We start from the raw sequence: 14,562 nt of genomic DNA on the forward strand, positions 1-14,562 counted from the left end.
ATTCAAATTCATGGAGATTTGATAGCCAAAATATGTATAGTCACGCTGAGATAAATTAGCAATGCAAAGCATTTTCATTATAGTTCTGGTCAGAATTTACAGTCATGTAAGTTCGGATCAGATCAAGTTTGCTAACAAGTTTTTTAAAGAAAGCAACCTACTACTTATGTTTCAGAGCTTTCATCTTATAATTTCTAATTTCAAGTGATTAGGTAGAAATTGTTGCTATTTCCCTCATGTTTCCCCAAGAAAAAAAGAAAAGGTAAATATCTGAATAGAGTTTGGGGATGATTTACTAAGCACTGCCATGCACGCATCATCTCACTTACACCTCACAGGATCCTCTGAGATAACTATCATCATCGTTTTTATCTCACAAAGGCAGCAGAGGACTGAGGGCTGAAATGACTCATTGTAGATACAGAGTTAGCAAGGAGCAAAATTGGGACTCAAGCCCAGGTCTTACAAACTGGCTTCCCCCCTCCTTTTACCAAATCTCATTTTCATATGAAAAGCTTCATCAGAAACTGGAAGATGACAATTTGAGTGTGTGTTCCTCCAGAGCTGAATGAATATATTATGAAACTTTTATTAATTTGAATGTTAGTTTTTCAGAAGTGGACTTGTTATTGTAAAGTTTGAAGTTTGTTTTGAATTTTTTTTAAGGATGCAATTTAAAAGTTTAAGGTAATTTCAGGTATGCAATAATGTGTTTTGTTCTCATTGTGTTTAACTGTTTAGATGTGCCTGGCATCAGAGGGGGTGAAAATGGAAGAATCAAAGCTAATAAGAGCAAAAGAATTAGATGGTGGAAGAATTAAAGAATTGGAGAAGGGAAAGGAAGAAAGAGACACAAAAATGGAGAAAACGGATGAAGCCAGGTTACAGAAAGAAGCAGAATTTGAAAAATCAGCTAAGGAAAATGTAAGAGATTCTAAGGAAATAAGAAATTTTGAGGAGCTGCGAATGGATGATATAATAGGTATAAAAATGGAAGCTCCCAAAGAAATTAAAAAGGAAGAATTAGAGGAAGATCAAAAATGTGGTCACTTCCCTGATTTTTCCTACTCTGCCAGTAGCAAGATAATAATAAGCGATGTTCCCAGTAGAAAGGACCACATATGCCATCCTCATGGAATCATGATCATCGAGGATCCCACAGCACTAAGCAAACCAGAGAAGCTAAAAAAGAAAAAGAAGAAAAACAAAATGGATCGACACGGAAATGATAAATCCACACCCAAGAAGGCCTGCAAGAAGAGGCAGTCCTCGGAGTCAGATATCGAGAGTGTCATGTACACCATTGAGGCTGTGGCCAAGGGAGACTGGGGCATCGAGAAGCTTGGAGATACCCCTCGCAAGAAGGTCCGCCCATCCTCCAGTGGAAAGGGGAGTATTTTGGATGCCAAGCCACCAAAGAAAAAAGTGAAATCTAGAGAGAAGAAAATGTCAAAGGAGAAATCCTCAGACCCCACCAAAGAGTCAAGACCTCCAGATTTTATCAGCATTTCTGCCAGCAAGAACATTTCTGGTGAGGTGCCAGAGGGTATAAAAGCAGAACCATTGACCCCCACGGAGGATGCGCTACCACCCACCCTGTCAGGACAGGCCAAGCCTGAGGACAGTGACTGTCACAGAAAGATAGAGACTTGTGGCTCCCGGAAATCGGAGAGGTCTTGCAAAGGTGCTCTTTATAAAACCCTGGTGTCTGAGGGCATGCTCACCTCTCTGCGAGCTAATGTTGACAGAGGTAAGCGACTTCTCAAAATCTGGAAAGAACATGAAAACCTAGCAGAATTCCTCCTTTAGAGGTATTGAGAAGCAATTAAGACTACAGTAAAGAACATTAGTATCAAAATAGTATCTTAGACTTGTATGAGTCTTTGTGGTTTATAGAATATATACATTTGTCATTTTACCATATGTTTTAGCACCACAGAGGAACGTTTCTATTCATTTTAGACATAATTCTCAGAATGTAAGTGTTCTAAGTTACTCCAGTCTTTTTCCTTTTCACTGGTGTCAACTGACTTTTTGTTTTGAAGGATCAGTATTGCATGTGTAGAGCTCTTAGTCTGGTTTTTAACTGATGGAAATACTTTTCAGAATCACGCAGGTATGGTTGACAGACTCTTGACCTGTAGACTCTAGAAACAAGAAATGTATCTAGCCCTCCCTGCTAGATAATCAGAACTGTAATTGAAGTGAATAGCTCTTTAATACATAACAGTTCCAGAAACTAGTTAATGTGTATACCTTTATTTCATAGAGGGTTTCATGTACATTTATCTATTTTAAAATATAGTATCTGACTGGGGGACTACCTCTTGCCAAACTAAATTCCAACCATAGATGTGTATGAAAATAAGTCTCACAAATCCTGAATGGAGATCCTTAAGGGTACATATTGCTCCAGGGAGGTCATTCCACTAAGTGTTGGGGAAATTAGAATTAATAATGTGCAGCAGTAAAGGGCTCCCACACCTCAGGCTGATTCTGTAATGGAAAAGTAAATAGTAGTTTTTCTCATGCATCAAGTAGCACCTGTTGAGTTATGAGACTGTGGATCTCAGTCTGTAAGTTACTTTTTACACATTCTGTTATTGAAGGTGGTCCTGAGTTCTCTGAAATAGTTAAATAGCATCATGCAAATAGTGCCTAAGGGGTCAAGAGGTCACTTATGAAGCAATTAAGATGATTTCCTTTCCACCCCAATATGCCAAGCACACTCTTTTGAATTTCCTTAGGGAAACGAAGCTCAGGAAAAGGAAACTCGTCTGATCACGAGGGGTGTTGGAATGAAGAAAGCTGGACATTCAGCCAGAGTGGGACCAGTGGAAGCAAGAAGTTCAAGAAGACAAAGCCAAAGGAAGACTCTGTCCTTGGGTAAGTGCCTGTGGGCACAGTCAGCCGTGCAGCACAGACCACACGTGCAGTAGTATTAAGTTTTCAAGGTAAACAAATCACTGACAGCTTATTCTTTGAGTATTCAGTCAGTACTTACTGTGATCTTAGTAAACTCATGAAGAAATACAGATCATCTTGTGATTCCTGCTGTTAGCATGGTGTGTGAGTAATAGTGTCTTTCATGTTTTAATTATGGTACAAAATGTGTAGATTGTAGACTTAGGCCTGAGTTTCAGTTGAAGTCCACCTTGTATTATTAGTGGTGTGACATTGTAAATCCTTTCATATCACCAAGATATAGTTCTAATCTGAAGTTTATGATGAATATCACATGTTTATACTTTGCTAATTTTATATACTCTATGTACTTCATATAATATTTATAAAGGTTATGTACACATTTATAAAATAATGGCAGCTGAGAATGTGCATAAAATTATGTTCCTACCTCTAATCTTGTTTTGTTTAAACCATGTTCTAATGCTCTAAGGTAAAAATATTAGATTGCATATTCTTTCAATACAGAGAAATTTCAGCAATTAATTATGTATTAAAATGCAATATCAAGAAGGAGCATACACTGAGGTAAAATAATTAAGAATTCTTTTCTTTTTTATTATATAAGACAGACTCCTAATACTAAGCTTAACATAAAGCATTTTGATAGGCAATGCAATACTTTATATTGGTGAAAAAAGAAAGCATCTGTATATTCAGTCGTACTGTCCTTTGGCTTTCTCATTAGCCGAATTTGAAAAGAATACAGTGAATAGAAATGAGTACATTTTAATGTATTTTCCATAAGTATGTTAAAGGTATGCAGATTTTATGCATTAGGAGTATTACATTTGTTTTATCCATAAATATTTGCATTTCTTTTTGTGGGATAATGTACTTTGTCAACTGGACATTGCAATGCTTTCAGGTCTGGTTAATCTTAAGGCCCTCATTACACAGTGGGAGGGTGGAAAGTATTTCTCATGAGGATGATTCCTCAGTATTATTTATATTGAGATGATATATTTATAACTAGATATTTTGTTCTAATATTTTTTAAAGTCCAAAGTTCAGATTATTTTGCCGACATTATGCTTAAACAGTGACATGAAAAGCCTCACATTTGTCATTGTCAAGCACAGAAGTATTTGCAGGATTTTCTTAAAAAGTGACAATTGAGCATTAGAGCCAGTGCTCTCCATCTTCTGGAATTACCACTGTCCTGTAGGTCTACACACTGAGAGAGGTATAGGTCTTAAGGCAGACAGTGTGAAAGCCCAAGGGAATAAATAATGCAGGCCTGAAGGCTCCCCAGCAGAAAGTTCTCTGGTGCTTCTATTAGAAACTCCTGAATGTTTTTACCAGTCTTCTCTGAGGAACAAGAAAAGTGAAACAGTCTTTTGCAAATCTGTTCCTGAAAAGAGATTGGGGTGTTTTTGTTTTAATCGTTTCTTAGGAAGCCACATGTGTTTAACTGGGGGTGTGATTTTCTGCAGGCTAAATCAGTGGTACAACTCTGGTCTTTCCCCCTCTCCCTTCTTTAAATATTGGCCTGTCAGAATCAGATTGTCTGGGCTTGCTTTATTTGGAACATGCCAACATAGTTCATGAGCAGTGAAAAATGCCACATCTGTCAATCTTCTCTGAGATTTCTAAATGAGTATTTTAAACCTTTTTATCACAGAAAATGTGCTGTTTAGTTACCTGTGGCCAAGGAAAATTCACTCTGTATTGGCAGTTCTACTTTTATAGACTTCTTTAAGAAAAACATAGGTAATTATTCTAGGTGAAAAAAGGCAGGGGAAAGTCCCAAGGGACCTAAGGAGTTACAGCTTACATTTTCATATTTCTCTTTTGGTTATCCAGAGTATCTAAAAAATTCACGTCTTATAGATAGCTTTCTGACAGCAACTGATTAGTATCAGATATTATCTGATTTTCCAGTACTATAATTTATTAACTGAAGTGAGAAAAGAAAATTTTACTAAGGGAGGAACATCACCCACAAGCCATCACCTTTAACTGCTTTGTTAGAACTTAGTAATGGCCTTTTTCAGGGGGGCCTTTCTGATGATCATCTGACTGTCCTATTTGTGCTCCCCATTCTTGTACATTCCTCCAAGACTGAGAAAAGAGTCTTAGGTGAACACACCTCAAGTACATTTCTCAGGTAGCAGCCTAACGTGTTAACTTGTGCCAAGTGAGTACTCCAAGCTGCCCTCTTCCCAGTATGCCTTCCATTTTCCATCTCCCAAGCACAACAGTTCCCCTGCAGCTTCTCCCATCTGTTTGGGTTGCATCTTAGCTAATAAATCTCACTATAAATGAAAGCCAGCAACCAGCCTCACTTCCAGCAGGCACACTGCCATTGCTGTGGGGCTACGTAGAGACAGTCAGCAGCAGTCCAAGGATTTCCCAACTTTGCTGGTGGCATTTCTGGAGTCATTTGTGGTTTGCGTTAAAGTCATGTTGCTTCTCTGCTGGTGTGTACTTGGAAAACTGGCTTTACTTTTCTCTTTGAATGTTTTGTCTTCATCCTGGTCAACTGTCCAGAATTTTTTTCTAATCTTCAGAATATTTGTTTATATCTTCTTTGTGTGTTAGTTGCTCAGTCGTGTTCAACTCTTTGTGACCCCATGGACTGTAGTCCACCAGGCTCCTCAGTCCACAGGACTCTCCAGATAAATGTGTGTTTTAATCAAGTCCTAAACTAGTCACTGGGCTTCCTGCATGGCACTAGTGATAAAGACCTCACTTGCCAATGCAGATGACAATAAGAGATGAGGGTTCTATCCCTGCTTCAGAAAGATTCCCTGGAGGAGGGCACGGCAACCCACTCTAATATTCTTGCCTGGAGAATCCCATGGACAGAAGAACCTAACAGGCTATGGTCTATAGGGTCAGACACGACTGAGCAACTTAGCATGCACACAAACTAGTCAGTAATTTTTTTTTAATTAAGTTTACGAAGTTATCAATATAAATTACTAATTTCTATAAATAAACTTGCCTATACATGAGAATCTTTAGAATGAAAAACTTGGATGGAATATGCTTTGTATTGAACTTAATAAAAAATTCCTGTGCCAATGGAAAAAACAGCAAATTCTCCACTTCAATAATACCCTGCTATTTTATATAATGTTTCTACTTTCTAAGGTAATAACATAACCTGTCATGTGAGTTTATTAAGAAAACTGTGTTGGTATAATCTCAAGCATTTCTAAAAAGATATTGTATGTCCTTGCACAGAATTTAGCGATGTCCTAATTCTTAAGGAACCCCATTTTCAAATGGAATATCTTAAAATATATCTTAGATTGTTTTCTTTTTAAATATTTACATCATGTGCTGATTGAGTCTCTCCCCTCCCCTCTTTCATTAGCTCAACAAAGCTGGATGAAGAATTTGAAAAGAAATTCAACAGCCTCCCTCAGTATAGTCCTGTTACATTTGACCGGAAATGTGTACCTGTCCCAAGGAAAAAGAAAAAGACTGGAAATATGTCCGCAGAACCGACTAAAACCAGCAAAGGTTAGATGTGTGCTGTGCCTTCCTGCATCATGGTCAGACTCTAACTGAAGCTTCTTCTGACCGTCTGCGGCTCCCTTTGCAGTTGAAGCAGTAGCGAGTTGGAATTTCAGTTGCTTTCCAGGGTTATCTTGGTTCCTGCCTTACTCTTTTCTCTCTCGTCTTCTTCCTAAGTCTCTTCAACCTTTGTCCTTGGGCATCTCAACCTATACATTTGCCCATATTCAGGTCTTAATTATACACGGTCTTCGACCTTCTTGTGTCCAGAATTCAGACTGAGAATGTTGAGCTTTTCTTGAGCAGGAACAGTTGGCTGAACCCAGTTCATCTGTTTCTCTGTGTGTCTGCAACAGGTTGGACTCTGGGGCAGTGAAATCCTTCCATTCACCTAGTCAGGAGATTCCATTCTTAACTGTCAATTGAACCAAATGAAGAGAAAACTCCCCGTAATACTTTGGCAATATAATTTTTATTGGTTTTATTAAATTTAGAGAAGTGCTATGTACATATTCTTTTTCAAGAATATCAGATTCTCCTCTGTGTATATCAAGGAAGTTTTTTCAATTGTCAGCGTGGCCTGGGGATTTGGGGAGTCTCAGCACTCATGAGGGGCAACACTACGGTTCATTAGAGGGGTTTTAAAGAGTGGGGTATGCATTTTCAGTGGTCACAACCCCTGGCACATTAGTATGGCAGAGGCTAGAGTTCTAAACATCCTAACCAGCGCAGGACATTCAAGTACAATGAAGAACTGTCCTACACAAAGCCACAGTATTGCTCCCCATGCAGAACTTCTCTTCTGAGTTTACTTTAGGTCTGGAAGTTGGTAGGCAAGTAAGTATACCTTTATTTTTCCACACAGAGGTGGAAAACTTCATTTGGTAGCTCTCCTCTAGAGGTAGTGAATGAGAGATGAAGAACTAGTGTGGGGGTTTGTTGTTCCCAGGATCAAATTCTGAGCAGGATTTGATGGCAGAGTTCTCATAATTACCCTGTAAAAGAGGCAACCTGTTGCTTGCTCTATGGCAAATCAAAATACTTCCCCTTTTTGTGTGTATTTAGCTGAATGCATAGATGAATGGGTAGATAGAAAATGATATATATCTTTGCAAAAATCTTGCCAAAATCTAGCAATCATGGATAATGATCAAAGATAAATAGTAATGACTATATATAATTTCACAGATTTGGGGGAGTCCATAATGTATATATCTAGGGAAAAATTATATCTATGAAGAAACCTAAACCTTTCTCTGTCTAGATCTAAAACACCCACTTTACACTGAAACTGAAACAACAAGGAGACCTGTATCTCAGGGTGAATCTGAAAAGGTGAGGAAAATCCCCCCTTTGAGATAAAAGGTGGGAAGGAATGTAAAAGTGATTTTAGAATTAGCTCAGTTTTCTGCTGTGGTTAATAAAAACAAGTCTGGTGAATAAATAACTGAAAAAGAAATATTGCATCACCAAGTTTGCTCATCTTAGAAAATAAAATAAGGTTGTTCTGAGATTTTCCAAGATAGGTAGGAAAGAAATAAAGCAGCCTGTTGACAGGTAGGTAGCTGAGCACCATAATGGATTACCGAGTGAAATGACAGTCCTTGTGCCCTGGAGATACTTAGGAATAGGCAAAGCAGTCCATGAGCCCAAAGATGCCAGGTATCATGAGCCCCCATAATTCTTGGATTTTTAAAGTTGCTGATAAATACATGACAAACTAATAAAATGGAACTTAATTGATTGATGTGCAGGACATATGCTCCTCCTCCACTCCTTGCAGTTGGAGACATTCATTTTAGAGCTCTGAAGTTGGCTGAATTATCTATCAGGGACTGTAACAGTAGATTTATTTTTGTAAAGCTATAAAACCCTGAAGTTAGGATCTATTTTCATGAGACCTTCTCTTGGGTCTTGGTTGTCTGTTATATGTTTTTCCTCTCCCAGCTGAGATTAACAGTATTTCTTTCGATGTGAAATAGCTTTTTTGGAGCTTTGCATTATACTTCATACAATATCATCTTAACTCTTCTGTTATGCCTCTCAAGCCACAAAGTCCCTGGTTCTTACACAGTGTACCAGTAATTGCATAAATAGGAAGGCTGTCAAGACCTTAGATTTTGCTCATTCCAACTTGTGGAGCAAAATGCAATTAAAATAAAACAAATTAAATAATATATTCTCTATTTAGCAAACTAAAGAAGTAGTATTTGTATTTGATTATAATTTGGCATTAGCAGTGCCCGTGTACTATCCTACAAGTTATTAATGAAATTATCATACCAGCTGTGCTGTAATTGCCTGATCTTTAGAGGATAGAGGAGATTGTTTTCTTAGAGTCTAGACCCTTTGCATTTTTGCATAATGAATTGTTCAAAGCAAACATTGTGAGTGAGATCAGTAATTCTTTAGTAAAGGAGCATGTTTTCATAGGGAACCTCATTTTTTCTCCAACAACATTTGTCTGTATTTTATTTTCTCCTGTATTTGTTATTCAACATTTATTATTGTATTTTTCCCTGCCTTATACTAGGTATTTCTTTTTTTTTTTAAGCTACTCCAGTTTATATAAAATGTATAGAATTTTTATGAAATGTAATTTCTAGAAGAAATATTTATGTATGCATTTATATAGTTATATACCTCAAGATCATAGGACCTAGTTGGGTTTATACTTGTATTTTTCCAGTGGTCATCTTATTTGTATCTGTATTTCCAAGTAATCTTTCCCTTTTCCATCATCCCCTCTACTGTCTCTGCCCTGTTCCTTAAGTGTATATAATGGGTCTACCTTCCTCTAACAAGGTCCAGGCTACATTATAGTAGGCTTAGTATATAGATGATTTAGGCATAGACTCTCCCTTTGCTTCTAAGATTATCCAGGAAGTTATCTCTCATTCATAATGCAGGTCAGCTGCAGTAGCCCATTTCTATCGTGTTTTCTGGTTTATCTCACACAGTTACTTGTATATATTCAAATGAAAGCTTTGAATTATAAATCTAAATTTAATTGTAACTTAAGAGATTTGTTTTGACAAATTATTTTAAGTATACTGTTAATGTGTGAAGCACTTTTTAAAAAAGTATCAGAAGTCAGAGTGCTCTGTAAAATAGTAATTTTCAAGCAAGTAGGGTCATGAAGAAAAAGTTAATTGAGCTCAATTTGGAGTGTTTAAATTATGCCCAAGCTTGACCCTTGACTCAATTTCTCCTTCCTTATCTCTTTTATCTTTTCACATTGTTTTTTAGCCTATTAACAAACATACTGTTCATCTTTCTCATGTTTTTCCAATTTACGCTTACTCTGCAAGATTCAAATTTCCACGGTTAAAGAATTTGAAATTTTTGAAAATCACAATGGAAATAAAAGAAGCAGGTTTACAATGTTAAAGACTGAGGACAGAATCCCCTGTTTGGGATTGAGCTTACCTGACTATATTAATGATGTTTAAGAGCTGAGATGTGATGAAAATCAGGCCATCCCTTTCCCGTCAGGAAGTGATTGCTTCCAGGTTGGGCAGAACTCTGTTTCTTGCCCTGTAGCTATTTGAGAGTCTTCACTGTCCCTAGACATTTTCTTAAGCATGGTGACAACACATTTACAGGTATAAAAGGTATGCCTAATATAATCCTGAGTTTTTTAACAAGACATGCATGTCTAGCCCAATAAGGTGGCTCCTCCTCAATGAATCCTAACTTGATTGTGGTTCATTTACTTAAACTTATTCCAGCCCACAGATTCATATGTTCAGCAGCCACTTTGCTATAAATTATTACAAAGGAATTTACTGTTTCATTGGCCCTTCATTACTTACGTGTTCATTACCGAAATGACAGCCTAGTCTTAGGATAAAACCTCTGCTCTTCTTATAGCTTAAAAACATGAAACTATAGAAGCTGGACATTGGCACCACCATTCAAGTTACGCCTAACAGTTGTTTCCTACTGCAGTTCTCCAAACCAAGCTTCTCTTAATTCACCTCACCTGCTGACCTTGAAAAATTTTCATACCATACTAATACTAAAAGGGCTCTGTGTCACTGTACTTCTTAGCTAAAACATGTCCATTTTTCAGCAAACCATGAACAACATTAATGTTTTGAAAAAGTTGTTATCCGTGTCTCTGTGGCACGCCTCCGACCGTCCCAGATTACAGTTTGCCTTTGCTATTTTTTACCCAGCTGTGAAGTTGGGATGCAAAAACAATTGATATCTTCAAAATACAGGCCATCCTGCCCAAAAATGTTGGTGAAGTCCTAAGCTAGTTTATATGCCAGCAATGGTGATTTCTGTCATAAGGAAGTGGAAACTGGTACCAACAGTCTTTCAAGAGGTTTGGTAGGAAGATGGGAGAATGAGATGGCATGGAAACTTGAGATGGTGGTTCATGGAAAGACAATTGCCATCTGTTTGCTTTCTGGAAGATTCCTTCTCAACTTCTTTTCTCTGTTTTTGACTTCCTACCTTCTTTTCCCTCCTTGGACATTTCTATGTTAATTATAATTAAGGAAAAATAGTAGTATATGTGCTATTTATTACAAATTTTGACTTTATTTTCCTTGAACAAAATATCAAACATGTATACCATACTGGTGGACAGGAGTCAAATCGTTCACTTCTTGACTAAAGTTACTGCTTTTCAGTGAATATCCTTGTATCTTATCCTCATATCAAACTCCTTCAAGTTATTTGAACTTGTCGTTTGCTTAGATTTGTTTTATAGTTCGGGATGGCTAGCAGTAAGGCTGTTTAAAAATATAACTTTACGGAAGCTCTTCTGGGTACTAAACCTCCCTGGATGTTCTCTTTTTATGTTAAAATTGACAAGCTCTATATTAAGTTTTGTCCTTAAATTATACTTTTTAGGTTTCTCCGAGTATGGTTGGGTCTGAAAATACGTATTCTTTTCTTCTTTCTTAACCCATTCCATACATCAAACCAGTTTGTTTCTGTGAGCCATTTCCTGATCCCATTGTCCTCGTTCACAGTGATGAACAAAAGCATTCTCCCTGTGAGCCAGTGCCTTGTTATCATTAGATTATCTTCCCTTGGTAAATCACTAGGATCCTTATGATCCAGAGAAGTCTCAGAATTGTTTCTCTGCTTTCTGCTTTCTTCTGCTTCTGTTTTCCATGATTGCCCATGCATCTGTCATTCATGTGCACCAGCCTTACAGCTTCCTGGATTGTATAAAATACATATGAATGATGGCAAATGGGCTATAAGGAACCTCTATAGTATTAGTGTATATCATCCACATGATATACTGTCTTTGTATCTGTTAAATTTATTTTCTTTCCCTTTTCATTCACTTCCCTCCAACCCCAAAAAACAAATAAGAAGTGTTTTCTGTTTCCATTTCAAACCACTACCACCCTATTCAGAATATTTGTTATTGGTTATTTAGAAGGATGACTTGGTATAGTCCTCAAAAATCACTTGTAAACCTTTATGTTATCAGTAATAATAGCAACAACTGTCATTTCTTGAACTCTTTATTTATGCCATCCAGTGTTTTAAGAGCTTTATTCATGCAACAATATTGTTGAAAATCATTCATGTGTTAAGCACCATTCTAGGCATGTAGAATGTATCTGAATGAAAACAAAGAACCCTGCTGCCATGGAGGTTACATATACTGTCTGGGAGTACCAGACAGTAAATAAGCCTAAACAATAATGTTTCAGAAGGTGAGCAGTAATATGGAAAAAGAATAGGTTTGATAGAACTAGGTCAAAGATTAACAAAGGAGAAGACTTGAACACTGTATAACAGCTAGACCTAACAGACATATATAGAATGCTCCACGCAACAACAGCATCATATACACTCTTCTCAGGTACACATGGGACAGTCTCCAGAACACACAGTATGCTGGAACATTTAACAAAAAGGACTGAAATGATTAAAATTATGTTTTCTGACCACAGTGGAATGAAAGTAAAAATTAACCACAGGAGAAAATTCAGAAAACTCAAAAGTAAGTGGAAATTAAACAACACACTCTAAATAACCAGTGAGTCAAAGAAGAAATCAGTAGGGAAATATGAAAATACTTTGAGATGAGCAAAATGAAAGTATAGCATGCTGAAATTTATAGGTACAGCTAAAGCATAACTTATAAGGAAGTTTATAGGTATAAATTCATATATTAAAATAGAAGAAAGATACCAAATCAATAACCTAACCTTTCTTGAGACACTGTTAGCAGAACAAACTAAACCTAAAAAAGTAAAAGAAAGGAAATAATAAAGATTAGAGAGGGGATTAATGAAATGAAATTAATTAAATAAAGAATAGGAAAATAGTCATGTATGGATGTGAGAGTTGGACTGTGAAGAAAGCTGAGCACTGAAGAATTGATGCTTTTGAACTATGGTGTTGGAGAAGACTCTTGAGAGTCACTTGGACTGCAAGGAGATCCAACCAGTCCATTCTGAAGGAGATCAGTCCTGGGATTTCTTTGGAAGGTATGATGCTAAAGCTGAAACTCCGGTACTTTGGCCACCTCATGCAAAGAGTCGACTCATTGGAAAAGACTCTGATGCTGGGAAGGATTGGGGGCGGGAGGAGAAGGGGACGACAGAGGATGAGATGGCTGGATGGCATCACTGATTCGATGGACTTGAGTCTGAGTGAACTCCGGGAGTTGGTGATGGACAGGGAGGCCTGGCGTGCTGCAATTCATGGGGTTGCAAAGAGTCGGACACGACTGAGCGACTGAACTGACCTGAACTGAGGAAAATAATGGAGAAAAGTCATTAAAACCAAAAGCTAATTCTTTGAAAAGAAAAACAAACTTGATAAACATTTAACTAGACTGACCAAGAAAGAAAGAAAACAAATTCAGAAGTGAAATAGGAATCATTATTACCAACCTCACAAAAATGGAAAGGATTGAAAAGGAATACTATGAATAATTGTATGCTGATAAGTTAGACCACCTCCATGAAATGGGCAGTTACTGGAAAAACACAAACTACTGAAACTGACTTAAGAAATAGACAATGTAAATAGACCTATAACTAGTATGAAGATTGAACTTAGTAAGCAAAAAAGTACCAGACCCAGATGGCTTTACTACTTAATTCTTCCAAATGTTTAAATAATTAATACCAGTTTTTCATAAGCTTGCTCATAACATTAAAAGAGAAGGGAACACTTCACAACTCATTCTAAGAAGCCAGTATTACCTTCATGTCAAAACTCGACAAACATATCACACAGACAAGAAAGTCCAAAACTGCAGACCACTCTCTCTAACACATGTAGGCACAGAAATCCTTAACAAAATGCTAACAGACTGAATCCATGTAAGAATTATATACTGTAATCAACTGGTGTTTTACCCCAGGAATGCAAGGTTGGTTTAACATCCAAAAATCCAGTTGCTGTAATATACCATAGCAGTAGGACAAGGACAAAGAAAAATCCACAGGATCATCTCAGTAGATGTCGAAAGAACATTTGACAAAATTCAGCATCTTTTTCATGATAACAGCCAACAAACTCAGAAGGGAACTTAAAAATCTGATAAAAGACATAAAAAAAACAACTTTGCAACCAGCATTATGCTTAATGGTGAAAGATTGAGTGCTTTCCCCCTAAGATAGGGAATAAGACAAGGATGTCCACTCTCACCATTTCTATTCAACATTGTAGTGGAGGTTCTAGACAGGGCAGTTTGGGATACAGAGACTATAGATGTAGGGAGGAGTATAGTAGCTAAAAGGATATGAGGTTTATTTTTGAGGTGGTGAAAATGTCCTCAAATTGATGACGGCTGCAAATATTTGTGAACATGAAAACCATTTGATGGTATACTTTAGACAGGAGCACAGATAGTTGCCTCTGGCAGGAAGACAGGGCACGTGGGTGCAGATCCTGGTAGGTGGGTAGATGCAGCAGGAGCAGCTTAGAGAGCTTCTAATTTTTAAAATCCTCACTTCAACCCTGTGAGTTAGGCACTATTATTATCCCCATTTACACATGAGGAAACAGAAGTTATGTAAGATGATTGTCAGTTTCACATAGGAATATCCTCAAAGTGTAGAAAGCAACCTGCTTTGGGGAGGTCAGTGCTGTTGTTGCCATTTCTGATGGTGACTGAAAAATCCCAAGTCTCTTTTC

The 14,562-nt window shown here is 37.3% G+C and overlaps 1 protein-coding gene across 10 annotated transcripts in view; it reads left to right on the forward strand.

Moving 5' to 3' along the window:
* The window catches only part of BBX (bobby sox homolog (Drosophila)), a 299,118-nt gene that overhangs the window by 261,636 nt on the left and 22,920 nt on the right, over positions 1-14,562 (forward strand). For all 10 annotated transcript variants that reach the window (XM_010838545.1, XM_010838550.1, XM_010838544.1 and 7 more), the window contains 3 exons: positions 742-1,750; positions 2,748-2,886; positions 6,290-6,438. In XM_010838545.1, the coding sequence (XP_010836847.1) occupies positions 742-1,750; positions 2,748-2,886; positions 6,290-6,438 (1,297 nt within the window). The remainder of the gene's footprint in view (positions 1-741; positions 1,751-2,747; positions 2,887-6,289; positions 6,439-14,562) is intronic.

This window comes from Bison bison, unplaced genomic scaffold, assembly GCF_000754665.1.
Source record: "Bison bison bison isolate TAMUID 2011002044 unplaced genomic scaffold, Bison_UMD1.0 scf7180017864098, whole genome shotgun sequence".
NCBI classification, from domain to species: domain Eukaryota; kingdom Metazoa; phylum Chordata; class Mammalia; order Artiodactyla; family Bovidae; genus Bison; species Bison bison.